Below are 17,895 nucleotides of genomic sequence, written 5' to 3' on the forward strand. Positions count from 1 at the left end.
ACTCCTTTTCAGTGGAGCGCCAAAAGCTTTGTTCCGTCAGCACACGAGGATCCTCATATAAGTAAAAAACATTTGTATTGAAGGCTTATATTTAGCTTATATAATAACTTAATGGCCAAAATCCACAACACACTCCCCTTTCTTCCGCTGGCCATCCCCAATATCTTCGTCTCTCGTCCTGTTACTACACGTCCCTTCCAAAAGTCTAATCCAAACTCCTTTTCAGGGAGCGGCCTAACGCTTTGTTCTGTAAGCACAGGAGGACCATCTGATAAGTAATAAATATTTTTCCTTAGGTGAGATTTCTCGTGTGCTAACGGCACAATGCGTCAGGCCGCTCCGCTATAAAGATTATTTCATTGTTTCTGGCAACAATCTATCGGTATACAAAATAATGGAGGCAAGGCACATAGTATGCAGATCCCTCGACATAATACAGTTGTAGTCCGTTGTGACTCTTGAATAGAAATAGAAATAGAAATTCTGGCAACAAAATTGAAAAGCGGAAGTGTGTTCAGTTTCAGCGGGCTAAATTTAACCCAGGCAAGCGGAAGCAAAGTGTGATAATTAATAATAATTAGCTTATATAATAATTTAATAGCCAAAATCCACAACACACTCCCCTTTCTTCCTCCGGCCACCCCTAATATCTTCATCTCTCGCCCTGTTACCACACATCCCTTCCAAAAGTCTAATCCAAACTCCTTTTCATTTGAGCGGCCTAACGCTTTGTTCCGTCAGCACACGAGGGTCCTCACATAAGTGATAAATATTTTTCCTTATGTGAGACTCCTCGTGTGCTAACGGCACAATGCGCTAGGCCGCTCCGCTATAAAGATTATTTCATTGTTTCTGGCAACAATTGAAAAGCGGATGTGTGTTCAGTTTCACCGGTCTAAATTTAACCCGGCAACCGGAAGCAAAGTGTGAAAATTATGACAAAAGTAATAGAGACGTACCGAGTACTCGGTAACTACTCGGTACTCGGCCTACTCGGCCAATATGCCGAGTACTCGGTACTCGGCCAAATTTCGATCAGATACTCGGCCAATACCGAGTAGTTGCAAAAAATTGAATGTATTAAAATTTACAAAAAAGCTCAAGAATATATAATTTTTTTCAACCATTTACTATTCAAATTTAAATTTTGAGAATAATGAAGTTTGAAATACTTCAATGGAGTAAATCTTGGCTCGAATGTCTCGAAAGTTAATAAAACTTTTTTGTTAAAAATTGTGCAAATATGGAATTTTTGCTACAAACTAAATTAGTTATAAGATATATAAAAATATCTTAGCTTTAAAAATAAAAGGAAATAAAACAATGTTAGAAGCACAGTGCAGGATCACTGCAGACACGTGTTTTGGCGTTAGGAGGAATTTCTTTTTCAATGCACAAAATGTGAGCTTGTTGATTTAAAGGCAACCAGCAAAAGTTGAATTTTTTGTCGTATGCCTTTACATTCTTTAGTTCACATGTTATGCACTGAAAAGATGATCCCTGTAACACAGAAAAACGTGTCTGCAGTGTTCCTGCATATTTGTTTTTTTGCTTTTAAAAATTATTTATGTTTAGCGAACTAGACCTATAATGAATAAATTTGTATAATTTGTTTTAATTCTAACTTGATAAGTCATACTTTTTATTTATTCATTTTTAGTTTAAAAAATATTATTTTTGCAAAATTTTGTACTTAAATTTCAGCAGGAATTTAGTTTAAATACTATTATATGGACAAGGAGGTCTATACTACTATTTCAATAAGTTCAAAATTCATCGGTGTGTGTCGGTGGTCCTTCTTTCAACATAATTAGTACTGGGAAACTCGGCCGAGTAGTGAAAGGCCGAGTTGCTCGGTAACTCGGTACTCGGCCGAGTAGTAAAAGGCCGAGTACTCGGTACTCGGCTACTCGGCCAAAGTGCTACTCGGTACGTCTCTAAAAAGTAAGTACAGAAAAAGTCTTTAATAATAATAATAATAATAATAATAATAATTAATTAATAATAATAATAATACTAATAAAAAGAAGCAAATCATTACTTAACTGCATAATACAGTGGTAAAAGTTAAAAAATGAATCTGCCTCCAAACAATACTACTTTTAAAACATCACGACGATTTTTAAACATAATATTTCGCGTTGAAAAGTAATGAACGAGGTATAATTGCTTCAATACTTGATTAGCTTACAATCGTGTTTCTTTTCTACTTTTTTTTAGTTGCATTTGATTTCATCTCATTCTTTTTGCACCAACTTCATGAATTATTCTAAAAAGTATTATTGATGTTTTTAGAGACTTAATACATTTTTATTTTTTAGCCACAGCTTACAACATCGGTTGATTTTTTTTTTTTCACAATTTAGTTTTGAAATGGGTTTTTTCCTTTTTTAGTGTAAATATGTTTACATATTCTTTAAAAGCGTTTACTAGCGATGTGGCACAAGAAGTCTTCACTGATAATATTAGGATAATCGGAAGGAATCGGAAGAACTGTATTTATGCCTCAGTAAAACATTATATTTCTTTTTTAGTTTTTCCATTAGACGAGAACCACCTATCCTCTCATGCTTCAGTCTAATTGTTACCCGATGTACGCTGTTGTTTGTGGGAAAAACAGAAAGCCTTGTTTTTATTGTGAATGAAAATGTTATTCTGTATTTCATACAAATTATAATGTTTGGAACTTGGATAGAATTTATGAATATGATTTATGAAATGTATGGTATTTAAATTTATTTCTGAATTTGATTTTAAAAAAAATAAAAATAAGATTCTTGACAATGAACTCATGTGCTCTCAAGAAAATAACGATGAACCATTGTTCATCCGGGGGGAGTGTGTAAGAAATTATATGCTCCACGTGGTTACATTGCGTAAAACTTGACATGGATCCCAAGATTAATAACTCGGGATCTCCATAATTGCGCAATGTGGCTTTACGCGAATGCCTACTGCGCAGATGCATGAGAGCGCCTGGGTCATATGGCTATAGGCAGTTATGAAGGCATGACTGCAAAAAAATCTCCTGACCGAATAGCGGGATAAATTTATGGCATATCTCTTGACCGCTATTCGGGAAAAAGGGCAAATTGACTGCCCATCATGTATACTGTTTCCGTGTGTAGAAAATAAATTAGTTTCTGTGTGTTGTGAATGAACCATAGTCTCTTCAATTCTCTCCCTCTCCAAAAGTTGATACATGGAAAATGTGACAAAGAAGAAGGGGCGAAAATCATCTTCATGTTCATATAATTTCTTACATATTGTAACAGTAGTAAATAAAGTTCTTTTTTTTCAATGAGTTTCTCAGTTGTGTTTTTTGTGAAGCAAACATTTTATCAATCCACGATCATGTATTTGAAAACTAACATTCAATCCAACACAAAAAATTTTTGTGAAATCTTACTCTACAAAATCAGTGGCAGCGTAGCTGCCTCAACTACTCTGAAGTAACTTAACTGATATAACTGGTGTAAAGTTACACAGCTCTTGTGGAAGGTTACACCATGGTCATGTAACTATAGCGTAACGTCTTACTCATTTTTAAGTAAGGTTTCACCAGAATTTCCTATGTGCTGCTTACAGAGAAATTGCTTCAAAGGTTACACATTATCAAAAATCAAGCTTTCATCTGACTTTCTTGAACGGGTACTCATTTTTAATTGTAAGTAGACCTATCCTTCAAGTTATATTATTATATTACCCAGTTATATTACCTATTCGGTGGTTTAAATTATCCAGATATATTAATTGATCAAGCAATAATGTCTTTCTATACGTTTTAAATTGAAAGTACAAAAATAAATTAGTCATTGATAATACTTGAAATTTTGTTATATAACAGTATTCAAAAAAAAAAAAATCATCCTAGAAACCCCTTCTTTGCAACACTTGCTTTTAATTATTCGTTAATTCGATATTTATCGAGCTCACGCTTTTTCACCAACCAACATACACCTGTTATTTATTTATTTTAATACACACGCAAGACATTTTTATACCACTTAGAGAGGAAATAACCTGAGTAGGGTCCGAGCACGCAACGCGAGTTTCACTAACAATTAGCAGAGAAAGCGCTTTTCCCGCTCGACCAATAGGCTACTGAAACCATCGTGCAAGGTTCCTCCAACAATTTGAGATTTCAAAGCAATGATTCTACACATCCGAAATTCGTGTGACTTTAAACCCATTAGTACTGGTATCTTCACACATTTTTTTACAGTGAAGCGAAAACGTAGCATGCTTTAGGTGAGAAGTATTTAAAAAGAAGAATTATAAAAGGAAAAGGGCAACATTAATGAGGGTGAAAGGGGGGATCTTATTCCTCCTGAATTGATGTTGATCCCTTTAAACCTCTTGCTTTCAATCTCTACTCAGCTAAATATGCTAACGATTCAAGTTTTTGCTTTTTCTTAGTATTGTTTATTAAAATAGGGGCTCCCCCTCTGCTCGCTGATGGTCACCAGCCAAAGAAGATTGCTGAGCAAACTTATTTAGTTCGTGAAGATGTCTATAGTGTTTCAGGAAATATCACATTAAAATACGTGTTACGAAATGAAAGTTCCATTTACCCTCCATTAAAATTAGTATTTTAGTAACAAGTTCATTATAATTTTTTTACGATTTGCAAAGTACCGGGGCTCGAAGAAATTTCGTACCAAATTACTAAGCAAGTTATTTACGTAGCAAGGGTATATAAACATAAGCCTTGACAGTTTATAAAATACTGATTTTTCATATATGACTTTCGTGCTTACGAACCAAATAAGATCAAATAAAAGTGCTGTATCTAAGTTTAACCATCTTACCATCCTCTACCTATTATATAAAGAATTATCATAAACGATGGTGCAAAGATATAAGCTTGAATTTACAACGAGTTTTCTTGGTTAAAAAAAGTTGAAATGTCGGTCAATAACAAATCTCGTTCTGTCGGAATAAACGGATAATATTAACAAACAAAAACTATTATGCAGTTATGCTTAGTCTCTTCAACGGATTTTTGAAAAACTGGTAAAATATTCAGTTGCGTCAAAACGATAAAAAAAAATTGTTCGCTTGTAACTTTCAGTGATAAAAACCAACCAAATAATAATTGGAAAACGATTGATTTTACTTCTTTTGCAGAAAACTCTAGTGGTTGAAGCATGTAGTTCCAATCTTAGACATACAATTGCATTTAATCCTTGGTCTAGCACCAGAAATAACGTTTCTCCATAAAATGCAATTACCCAAAATACGTTCAACAACATAAAATTTATGGTTTCCTTTTATCGAAAATCATTTATTTTCAGGAAAATAAATGCTTTTCGAGGAAATATGCAACAGAAATGCAGGGACATTTTAAATCTCATACCATTTCGCGAGACTCATATTTGCACATTCAATCTCGCAGCCAAAAATAGAAGGCTTTAAAAGGCAGTGAAATCATAACTCTTGTTGCATTTTATGTCCCGATAAACCTATCAAACATCTTCAACTGTGCGACATTCTCAATTGGGCTTCGTTACCGACTTCTTTCTCACAACCATTTAACAATTCTCGAATTTCAAATGCGAACGTTATTGCAGGGAGTTTAGTCTCACAATGGGAAGTTTATGACATTTTAGAAAATGAAAATAAAGTGAAAGGAAATCGTTTTTCTGTAAAAGCATATATTTAATGTTTTTACAAATACGTTTGAAGCTTTATAGCTACAATGTTATGAATGAAAGTGAAATCGTTTGGAATTTAATAGGAGACAATATTTCTTTCGAAATGTAACAGCTTCTAAAATTTTTTTTTTTTTTTTTTTCGGTAGAAATAACAGGACATAATATGAGTGATTTACATAATCATGTTACCTTAGTGTTCAGAAAAAAATTTAGTTAATCATCTTTTAACTGTAAATAATTTGTTAAATGTTTGAGATTTAAAGTAAAAGTTCCGATGACTGCGTTTTGTTAATATGTTATGTTATGTAAGACATATGTTAAAACAAAAAATTGCAAAACATACAAATGCAAAAAAAAGACTACTGTTACAATAGTTTTTAAGTAATAGTAAACTATGTAATAACTATAGTTTACACATGATAACGAAATCTTATTAATAGTTGCACATGTTTTATAGAAATAATTTTTTGCAAGCTGGTTTGTGTTCCTCTGTGACATAATTTAAATGTTTAAATCTAACTATTTTGAAGGAGTAAAGTTTACGATTTCCTCCTAAAACCACCTGGCTTGTAACTTACGTTTAAAAAAGTGGGGTACCGCGTGTAATGCGCTAAACTCGCTTGCAACTTACGGGTGCAAAAGGTTAAGTACCTCATGCCTAGAGCAAAACTCGCTTGCAACATATGGGAAAAGTATAGGGTGCCACCATTGAGAAAGCATAAATGGTGGAGAGAGTGAAGCCTTTCATTCTTAAAGCAAAGATCCCGAGTCACATGATAGATTTAAAAAAAAAAAAAAACAAAGTATGAAGAAATCAGGTTTCTTTTACTAGTTTCGTGCAAATCGTGTCGCCCATTCGTAGTAGTGTAATCACGTGACTTGGGATCTTTGCCTTAAATTTACCTAAGTTAGTGATTAGACTTGCTCCCCCCAGTTAAAAATTCTGTTCTGAGGGTACCACGTATCTAAAGCAAAACTGAGGTTAAAAAACACCTTTCGATTTTACCGAAGTTTTGGTCTTATTTCCATAATACATTACCTAAAAATGTTGTTTTTTAAGTTTCGTTAAAATGTGTATGTAAAATGTAGTTCTTTCCCCGTTGTTAAAAATCGTTCAAATTACTTTCAAATACTGACTTGGAGCACTAGCCACAGCATCGCGTAACAAGGGTCGTTTCCATGGACACTTTCGACCCCAAAAAGAAAACTGCTTTTCACCGCATTCCGGTTATTTGCGGGGTATATGTGGAATCTTTCTCATCTTGCTCTCTTCTGGAGTCAAAACGGAGTTTTTAACCAGAATGCATTACGCGAAACTAGTTCGTCCACTAGCCGCTAAGGATTCAGGGTAAAAACCGCTTTCTCTGGTACAACGGGAAACCTCTTTTTACATGGAAAGGGGGAATTTTTCAGTCAGTTTTTTGCGGAGCCGTTGCGGGGATTTACGGAGTAGAAAAGTGTGTTGTGAACGCAGACTACTACTACGAAAGTCAGCGAATAAATGAACCATGTTTTAAATGTTGCATGTCACTTTCTAATAAAATGCACGATGTATTGAACTGACGATGATGTATTACAAGGAGTTCGTCCAAATCCAAACGAGCCTACGTTTCGACATAAATTTGTAGTCTTTTGCTATTTCTCAATTTCGCTGCCTCACTCATTTGGTATTGTCTTAAAATTATTTCAAATATTATGCATTGTGCATGCAAAAAATAATTTAAAGCAAAATAAATTACATTATTTTATTCCAAAGAGTCATCAGCTGATGTGAAAAATATATTAAACTCATTCGCAACAGTTAGCAGTTATTTTTCAGAGTTTTAACCATTAATGTTTTTAGGAAAATTTCTTAAATGAGGTCATTTAATAATTGAGCAACATTACAACCGTAGAAAAAACAAAATGTAGCAGTGACTTAATGTAGCACTTTGAACTTTAAGGGTCATTTCACGTCAAATCGCAAAATGCCATGTGCCGTCATGTCTCCAATTTTGTCCATTATTTTTTTACGAATATGAGAAAAGCCTAAGTTATTTTTTCAAGATTTTTTGATTAAAAATTACGTTTAGGAGAATGTTATCAAAAGTTCGATTTTTGATCAGTTTTCGGAGTCACCGTTTTGACATAAATTTAGAAAATGTCTCTAATTTCTTTATTTTTCAACCAATTAAGCTGAATTTAGTATGAAGAATAGTGTAAAAACACTATTCTTCATTAATTGCATTATTTTACATTTTTTTGATATTAAAAGGTGGAAAAAAATTACTATTAAAAAGTGTTCATAGATTAAACTTGTTTGGATTACGTAACACCTGATAATGATCTTCCGTTCTTACAATACTCGTGAAATACGCATCATTCTTCTTTCGCTTTGAGAATGAATCGATACATATAGCTTTCGTTGATTATAAAATGTGAAATGAAAGGCATGTTTGTGCGGACTGCATTTATTTTAAAAATTTACTATTCCCTATGCATCAAAAGATGAGAAAATTAGAATTTCAATAAGTTTCAAAGAGATTTTAAAATGTACTTCAATCGGCAAAAATATTCTTCTTCAGAGAAATCTAGAGTTGTGCTGCATGAGTACTCTAAGTGTGAAAGATCATGGTCAGGTGTAACGTAATCCAAACAAGTTTATGCTATGAAAACTTTTCACTGGATTTTTTTTTTTTTCTATCTTTTAATGTCGAAAAAAATGCTAAATAATGGCATTAGAAATATTTTTTACACTATACTTCAAATTATTATTCTTAATATTTAGTACACTTTCAATCAAAAGTGTTTTTTTTTCTTGGTGAAGTCTGAAACGAAGGTTTTTGCACAATTATTTTCCCAAGTGAACAACTTTTTAGCGATTAACTATTGATACAAATTAATTTTTATCCTTTGACAATGCAGTATTATTTGTTATGAAAAAAGTTTTGGGCCTTTTTTTAAGCTTAAAAGGGATTTAAAGTAATAGAAAACTTGTATTTTCTGCAAAAGAAACTTTTTTTAATTTAAAAACAACAAAAAACACATTTCTACTTTTTTCTACATAGCAAGAGAATGATTTAAGTATGCTACGAAAAAAAGTACTAAAAGGGTACATCAGAGATATGATTTATTTAATCTCCCAATTGAAAAAGCATAAAAACTGTCTTAAGATAAAGAGTGGCATCATTCAACTATTCACAGAATACTTTCTGTCGTTCACACTGAAAGCTTGATATTGATACCAAATTCAGCTTAATTGGTTGAAAAGTAAAAAAGTTAGGGAAATTTTCTAAGTTCATGCCAAAACGGTGGCTCCGAAAAATAACCAAAAATCGAAATTTTGAAAATTCTCCAAAGCGTAATTTTTTTTCAAAAATCCTTTTCAAAAAATAATTTGGGCTTTTCTCATATATATCTATTCAAAAAAAATAATAACGGACAAAATCGTAGACATGATGGTACGGCCGACTATTTAATTTAGACGATTTGACGTGGAATGCTCCTTATATAAGAAGCAAACTATTATGCTTTATATGTCATTTCCATTATAGTAATTTGTGTTTAAGTTTAATGCTGGAGTAGTTACTTGGTTCAAACAATTTTTTTAAAAAATAATAAATGAAATAATAAGAAGATGCAGTAGAAGAGAAAAAGAATGGAAAAGTTAGAATTTTTTTTTTCGTGTGAAAATTAAGCTGTTTAAATTAAAAGATGTCGTAAACTGCTTGGAACCATCCAATCAATCAATCAACTAGTTTTCTCTATGTTATATCCACGAATAATATGTTGTTGTTTTCTTATCCACGCTATGCATATATAGGGTAACGGCAGCAGTAACAGAAAAGGGTCCAGTAACAGATAGTCGTAAATTTGGATTTAAATAATAAGAATTTTGGGCGGGTAAAACTAACGTTGCTGCGACCTATGAATACGATTCAACTATCTAGTGTTATCAGAGTGAATTTTCTGAGTTGGTATTTACAAAGCAGTGGTTGAAAGTTATGAACAGCCACCAGGAGGTTTGCCGGTGTTTCATGTTCATTTTTGAATTTAATAACGTTTTAGATCTAAAAATAAAAAACTTTTGCATATTTTGAAGAGAAAAAGGGAATTCTGTCTATTACTCATCCTTTCCTCATCCTATCTATAGCTGGGTGTCATCAGAATTTTTGGTGTATGTTACAGGGGGTCGGAACCTTTTTTCGAATCTGAGCAAATAAAAATGGAATTAACTAATTCAAAGGATCCAGAAGCTTCCAAACGTTAGATGAGATGTAGTTGCATAAGAGAAAAATAGTTTAAAAAGTCTAAATACATCAAAAGGCTCGGAAAATTGAGTTAACCTGAGAGCAATGTCTTAAGCATGTCTGTTATTTGTGCCGTTACCCAACTATTTATTTCCAGTCTTAGAGCAAAATGGTTAAAAGACACAAAATCTCTGAAATTTTCTGAGTCATTTGTAGTGAAATATAATTTTTATTGTATTTTTTTTTCTTATGAAACATTTTAGATTACTCCCTTAGGAGCTAATGTTACTATGTTCAAATTTTATTTCATTTGTTAATTCATTTGTTTAAAGTTTTACGTTTTTAAACTAACTAAGTCAAAAAAAGGGCTTTTTATTTTATTGTACAGACAAAGTATATGGAATAAAACATTAGAGTTATTGAAACCTTTGGTTTTCAAACTTTGACGGATTTAAACAAAGTGGTTGAACACACATTGTCCATTTTTGTATATTTCATGTCTTTCTGCCTGGTACACCCTCGCGTTTGTACGAGCTAAGTATCGCTGCATAGCTCCAAGCTCTTATCTGCTGCTAAAAATGTTTCTTTTAAACCCTAAAACACGTGTCTAGAATGAAATGCAAATTTTGTACTTTATTAACGTTTCATTTACCGGTTCTAATTTCAGCACTAACATAGTCCTGTTTTTATGCTATTAAAATCGTCACATGTCTTTCTTAGAGAACGCATAACGAAAATTGTACATGATAGTTAAATATTCAGTAAATTGACCAATCAGAGCCTAGCGTAGTGATTTAAAAATATGCATAAAAATTTTAAAGATCCATCATTCCATTAAATCATGTATTTTATGCATTAAATCTTGAAGAAACAATGAGAGGAAGAAATAGTATAAAACATGTTTTCCTTTGACAGAAATAGTGGGGACCGAGTAGAGACAGGGTTGTGGACGCAAGGGCTTGCCAGTGCATATGTGCTGTCAGAACTAAGACTTTTATGAAGAATCTACTGAGTTAGGTGGAATTGACCTACGTAAGCGGAAGTACATATCCTTTTTTTTTGCTTGAAATTCATTGGATTTTTTTTTTTTTTTTTTTTTTTTGCACGAAGTAAATTTTATGGTTTGCTTTTAACTGTTGTATAGAGTGTATAAAGTAATACATCATATTAAGCAAGACACTACTGTGTTCCTTAATTACGTAGCATGATTTTCCCAATAAAAGTTGCTAGTAGTCGAATCTGTTTCTTCACCGTTTTTATGTGACGTAATGGTGTTGTTAATACCTTGTAATGTTTTCACTCACAAGATTTTAAGTGTTTTTCTCTTTTTCCAGAATAGAATTGACTAAAAAACAAAAAGGAAGGAACTTTCACTGAAATATTTGAAAGGACCTGTTTTGGGGATGATACCCTTTTTTATGTTTGTATTAACTGTAAATCACAAATACGGTTATCTTCTAACTCGGATTGAAATTTTAAACATTTTGTGAGTCTTTTTTGAAAACAACCTTTGAAAACATCGTTTTGTAGATTATTACGACAGCGTAACAGCTTATTCGTTTATATATTAACTAGATCCACGCTGGGTATAGTTGATGCATTTCGTTTTTTTTTTTTTTTTTTTTTTTTTATGAAATAAATTATGGTTTCAAGAAAAGTGTTGAAATCATGTTTGGATAGGAACACGGTACATAAAAGTACAGCAGAAAATTTTATTTTGGAACGTAATATTAGTAAGAAGAATTAGAAAAATCATAATAAAAAACATATACCCCAAGTTTCCTGCATTGACATTTTTGCAAGAAAAAAAAAAACGTCCTGCGCACTTTTTCAAAATTCAATCATGCATAGCAAAGAGGCAACGTATGAGGTGGAGACGCTAACTCGATTTAGGTAGCATTGTCGTTAAGATGCTAAGCAGCAAGTTGTTTACTTTTGCTTCCTCAAAAATGCATCTAATGCCTGTACTTCTTCATGATTGACTTAATTATGTATTTTTATCGTTGAAGAATGATATTTGTATGTAAGATTAACTCACTAGTTCAGTTTCCTCAGCTCTCTCTATCATTAGAAACATATTCCCTCAAACAGTCAGAGCTCGAACGTGCGTTTCCTTTCTCGCAGTACAAAATATTGCTTTATATTAAACTGCAAATTTTCAGGCATTTCTTGAACTCGTTTTGAACACTTATCGAACACGAGCGATAATTCCCTATTTTTAGAACACTTTGAAGAACTTTTTTAGAACAGCTTTCAAAACATTTCCAAAAATATTTTTCAAAACATTTCCAAAAACATTTTTCAAAACACTTATTTGGTTCAACAGACATTTAAACCCTTTGTGAACAATTTTTGGGCTCTGACACACGTATCCCATCTTTCAGAATGCTTCGACCCACACTTTTTGGGATGCTACTTTCATTATACCAGTACTTTGATTATCCCAGTCTCGTGGAACAGCTGTTAACAGGTGCCAAGTAATGGACGGTCTTCGACCAGGTAAAGGGCTGTTCACTTATTGCCCGTGCGTCACGCCCGTATCAGTATTTTTCACCCGAAACAGATTTTCTTAGCTGATTGCCATGACAGCAAGGCATCTTCGACGGGACTCGTTTCGATCAGAAGAACCTTGATATCTGACGGCCGTCAAAATAGGATAGCATTTCATTGGTTTCGGCCAAGCACCGCGCTCTTCTCTCTGGTGGGTGAATTCAGTCACGTGATTGATGCGTGAATGCTACTCTGCTTTTGTCGGCATTCCGTCACGTCAAAAAACGGGATGAACGGGACGGACGGCCGATAATGCCATCCTTTTTGACGACATTCGCGACACCAACCAACATCGATCATTGACAACATTTCTAGATGTAACATATTGAGAGATTCCATTGACCACTACTTAGACCGGTACAAGACAGTTGTTGAAATTATATTTGTATGAAAGAAAGCGATGATTTCACAAGTGGTCAATTTATGCCTCCAACCTGTTCTAAAACGTGTTCCAAAGTTTAAATGTAACAAATATCCAAAGCCGGAATCACTCGAAACATATTCTGAGAACATTTCAGTACACTTTCTTTTTATCAGCGTGCATTCAGAACATATTTTAGTGCACTATCAGGTAACTGGAACACTTTTTATGAATCGAAATATTCCACTTTTCCAGTGTGTACTGGAAATTTGAGGTGCACTTAACCTACATTATTAAATTTTCTAATGACTTTTGAGATACTTTATACGAAAAAATGCAGGAACAGTAATATAAACTTACGTCCAGTTTCATCTACTTGCAGCTGTTGGACATTTTCTCTGAGATTGAGCTCGTCCTCAAGCATGGATTCATCGAACTGAAAAAAATATTTTTACTATCAATTTAACTCAAATAAAAAAATGTAGAATAGTTCAGCAAGAGCTATTTCGATTTGAAGCTTAAAAAATGCTGATAATAATTATCACAAGACTTACCGGTAAAATATAAATCTTACAACTTGATTTCTAAGATCGTGAGCAAGATTTCAATCCTCTTAAAGCTAACAACGTTAATAGTTTTATATTTTGGGGAGATTTATACCTTGAACGCATTCTATTTTTAGATACTTCAATTTATGTGTCGTATTATGGTAGATACTCATTTCTAAAGTAGCAAATTGAGCCTATTAAAAAGCGCTATCAGTTCGTCCAAAATTTAAAAGCTTTTCTTCGCCTTATAACCAAGGTTTGCATTAGACATTGAAAAGTTGCACCTTGTTTTCGGATTTATTTTTTCATATTTATGATTCTTCTTTCTGAAGATTTTTGGCAATGCACAGTGTAATTATACAACTACAGTGAAACCTCCCTTAACGGACACTCCCGAATAACGGACACCTCTAATTAACGGACATTTTTGCAAGTCCCAGTCCCTCATTATAGGCTATTCCATGTAATTCACTCTGAATAACGGACACTCCAAATAACGGACAGTTATTTCACTAAGAATTTCCCTTGCGATCGTAGCACTTCCGTTTTTTTTTTTCTTTTCACAGAATATCTTAGTATCTGCTTGCCTTACTTATAAAGCTTTTCATCCTCCACAACTGATATTCCACCCCCCCCCCCACCTGTCATTTCCTTATCACTGTTTCTTGGAATTAAAAGGGTGATAATGGGCAGAGGCAGTGATTGGGGCTTAAAAGTTGGGGCAGAAAAAAAAAAGAACTAAAAGGCATGGTACTTTTTGCGGGCAGCAAAAAAATGAAAAAGTAAAAAAAAAGTCATTTTTTTGTAACGGCAAGTTTTGAGAGTATTGAAGCAGAGTGAAAACTGATGCCAGTCTAACAATGAACGTACGTTTTTCTTAAGATTTTAATGAATTTTGTACACAATAACTATTCAAAAGTTAAGATAAAAAAGAGGAAACTGGGCGCTTTTTCTAACTGGGGCTCTCGGGAGATGCAATTGAGCAGCCCGGCGCCGGTAGTAGTCGATTTTATGGCGCCGTGGTTTTGTTGGGTTGTTTAATTTTTAGACATGAAAAAGATTTGCCCATATTGAAGGACAAATTGAAAACTGTCAATCATGCAATAGTGATACTCGAGATAAAATAAATAAATTAACCATAAAAAGTTTTTTTAGGGGGGGAGGGGGGTTGCTCCGCCGAATCGCCACCGTTGGTAATGCAAAAAAGAGATGTCAAACTGTTTTAACTGATTACTTTAATTGATTAAATGCTTTTTAAGACAAGTGCGTGCTGTCAGTATACCTTTAAGAAAAAACAGATTAATTACACTTGATGTAAAATGTAGTAAACCTTTCACAATTGTTTCGATTGTGTTCTACAAAGGGAACAACAGCGCACTTTGAAAAAGGTAAATTAAGTAGTTCCTCCTAATAGCGGACACCTCCCAATAACGGACAAAACTTCTAGTCCCTTGACTGTCCGCTATTCGGAGGTTTCACTGTATTAATATTCTAATTTTTATCATAAACTTTAGCACTTTAACGTAGCAGCATAGTTTTTTCGCAACCAGACATCACTTCTTGTTCTTAGCAGTTAGAAAGCAGTAAGAAAGTTTCAAGAAAAGTTTCCTGAATGATTATGATAACGGTAGAAAAAAGTTTTCATGATGAAAGTGACAAAATTACGACTTAATTTTAGCCTGCTTTCTCAGAAGAGCTAAAAAAACTGTGACGGTTAATTGCAATTTTAAACCATTGTTAAAAAAACATACGAAAAGGTTACAATAAAAGTAGATAAAAAAATATTGAAAATTGTTTTATTATTTTATATTTATAAGTCAGTTTTCACGTGTTTGATCTACTCTAAGTACTAACTGGAATTTCAGTCACTGAATTAATTATGCATGTAACTTGATATATTAAAATATATACATTTATGGTTATGTTATCCAAACCATTGCTCAAGCTTTGCTGTATACTCTCTCAAATAAGCAATATGCATTCGAGATGCTAATTATAAGCATGAAACGTTTAGTTTCAGAAATTTTGTATAATTTGAAATATGCAATAGTAAATTGTTTAGTCAGGTGAAACTTAGGTTTGTTCTGCCACATAAATATTTTCTAGTAAATATTTCGGTTGTTAATTAAAAAATTAATAATGTATTGAAATTTTCTGGGAATGGGATCTTTGAAAGAAAGAGAAAGGGAGCGCTGTAGACGATGATCCACTGATATAAACAAACTAGTATGTTGTGTCCTTTACGAAACTTTCTTCAAAATATTTCTTATAACTCTGAGATCTCCCCATGCTTGACGAGGAAGCAATATTCCCAACAAAAACAAAATTTCACACGCCAAAACTTGACGACCATCCCAATTCCCGATTTATCTCAAAAGCAAAGCAAAGAATGAAAATTGAAAATTATTTTAAAAGCCTTGCTTAAAATAACTACAAACATTTATTTGTTAGAAAACACAAGATGGTAACAGTTAAAAAGTTTAAATCATCGCGTTTTTCTGGTCATTTTCCGACAATTAAAATCACTCGAAATACGCAGACGACAGTTTATTACGATTTATGCCTTATTGTTGCATTTAACAAGCTATTTTTATTCACACAAAAAAAACAGCCCCCCCCCCCTATGGAGCGATCGGCGCCAAAATTAAACCAACGCCTGTTTGCATATGGATTCACATTTATTCCAAATTTCATCCAGAACGTGATATTACTTCTTGAGATATGGCACTCACAATGGAAAAAAAAGAACGTTCGACTGCGCCACCCCCTTTTCAGCTATTGAAGTCAAAATAGCATCATCTCTTATACCCTCTAAGGGCTACTTGTCGATAAATTTTTGCTTGATTTTGTTCATTATTTCTTGAGATACAGCAGTCCAAATTGACGACAAAAACGTTTTATAGCTCAACTTTTGTTTGAGCTATTGACACCAAAACTGAATCAGCACCTGTACCTGTTAGATATGTACCAAATTTTGTTTAATTCCGCCACTTACTTCCTGGGGAATAGCAGGCACGCATAACTCAAGAAACGTCCCATTGCTCCACCCCTCGTCGAAGGAATTCACTCCAAAAACCTATGGACCCAAGTTCACATAGGGGCACATATGTGTACCAAATTTCGTTCGATTTCATGCGGTAGTTTTTGCTGTAGTGCGGCCACAAAAAACTGGTCACACACATACGGACACACACATACGGACACACACAGACAGACATTTTCCAAAAATGGTCGAAGTGGACTCAGCACACCTCAAAACGATCGAATCCGTCAAATTTGAAATTAGAAAATTTGCACGAATCCAATACTTTCTTCTATATGTTAGATATAGAAGAAAGTGAAAAACACCAACCATTCGTTTTCTCTTTTCAATGAATTTCATCTACGTAACGAATTAACTTATTGTTTGATGTCTTAAAAGTTAAATTTAATGTGGAAAAAAGTGATATGTTTTTTTCCTAAAATATGAAAATGACATTAAAAAAAATCAATGTTCGTTTGGAAGAGTAATTAATTGAGAGTATGATATTTTTTGTCAGTCCATGCTTTGCCAACATGAATAAGCTCGATGGTTTGCCGTTTGACAACGCGAGAACATTCCACGCATAAGTTGTCCGTGATGAAACCATAGTGTACCCAAATCTCAGCAGCAAACAGACATTGTTTGACCTTGCGATTTATTGATTGTCGTTGCAAATGCATATCTAACACACATCTAGACAAAAATTTTATATCGTTCAAAATTTTGCACGCATTGCTTTGTGATACCAGACAAATGCAGAATAAAATATTAAAATGACGCGACGCTCCGGTAAAACGTCAGAAAACTTTCAATGATTTAAAAAATTTCTGTTGTCATATTTTTTGTGTCTACAAATAAGTGTTACAATGAATTTAAGCAAGGCTTGTGCAATGATTTTCAACAATAGTTTTTACAATGATTTTAAACTATGGTTTTTACAATGAATTTCAACAATGGTTTTTACAATGATTTTCAAAAAAAAAATCTGGATAGAGACACTCTGCTTACCTAGCGGTATAAAATTTACTTTACGTCCTCCTTTCATGCCTACCAATTCGCATAAAAAAAATTTCATAAAAATCGGCCGAATAGTTTCGGAGAAGTTCAAACACTAAAACCATGACAAGATATTTTTATATATTAGAATTACGTCGCAAGATATATTTTTGAAAACATAATTATCTATACATATAGTAAAATAAGATGTTTGTCTGTGTGTGTGGCGCGCTTCCCGGGAAAACGGTAAGGCCTAGAAAGATGAAATTTGGTATACAGGTACAGTTTTTGCCGAAGATGTGCACCTCGGGCTTCGATTTTTGATATTTTAATTAGAAAAAAAGTTATTTAATGTTTTATGTGTTTTTTTCCACTTTTTAGTACTTATTACCTCACAGACCCCGAACCAATGGCACCACACAGATATTTTTTGTACTATAGTGTAGAAAAATTAATTTAAATATGATGAATCAAAAAATTTTGAAGATTGAGCAATTTTTGTATTTTTTATGAATTTTTGAAAAAGCCTTTA

The 17,895-nt window shown here is 33.3% G+C and overlaps 1 protein-coding gene across 1 annotated transcript in view; it reads right to left on the minus strand.

Moving 5' to 3' along the window:
- The window catches only part of LOC129226015 (corticotropin-releasing factor-binding protein-like), a 93,551-nt gene that overhangs the window by 64,728 nt on the left and 10,928 nt on the right, over nucleotides 1–17,895 (minus strand). The window contains exon 2 of the mRNA XM_054860590.1: nucleotides 13,158–13,233. Within this exon, the coding sequence (XP_054716565.1) occupies nucleotides 13,158–13,233 (76 nt within the window). The remainder of the gene's footprint in view (nucleotides 1–13,157; nucleotides 13,234–17,895) is intronic.

The sequence above is a fragment of the Uloborus diversus genome, chromosome 7 (genome assembly GCF_026930045.1).
Source record: "Uloborus diversus isolate 005 chromosome 7, Udiv.v.3.1, whole genome shotgun sequence".
Taxonomy (NCBI): Eukaryota; Metazoa; Arthropoda; class Arachnida; order Araneae; family Uloboridae; genus Uloborus; species Uloborus diversus.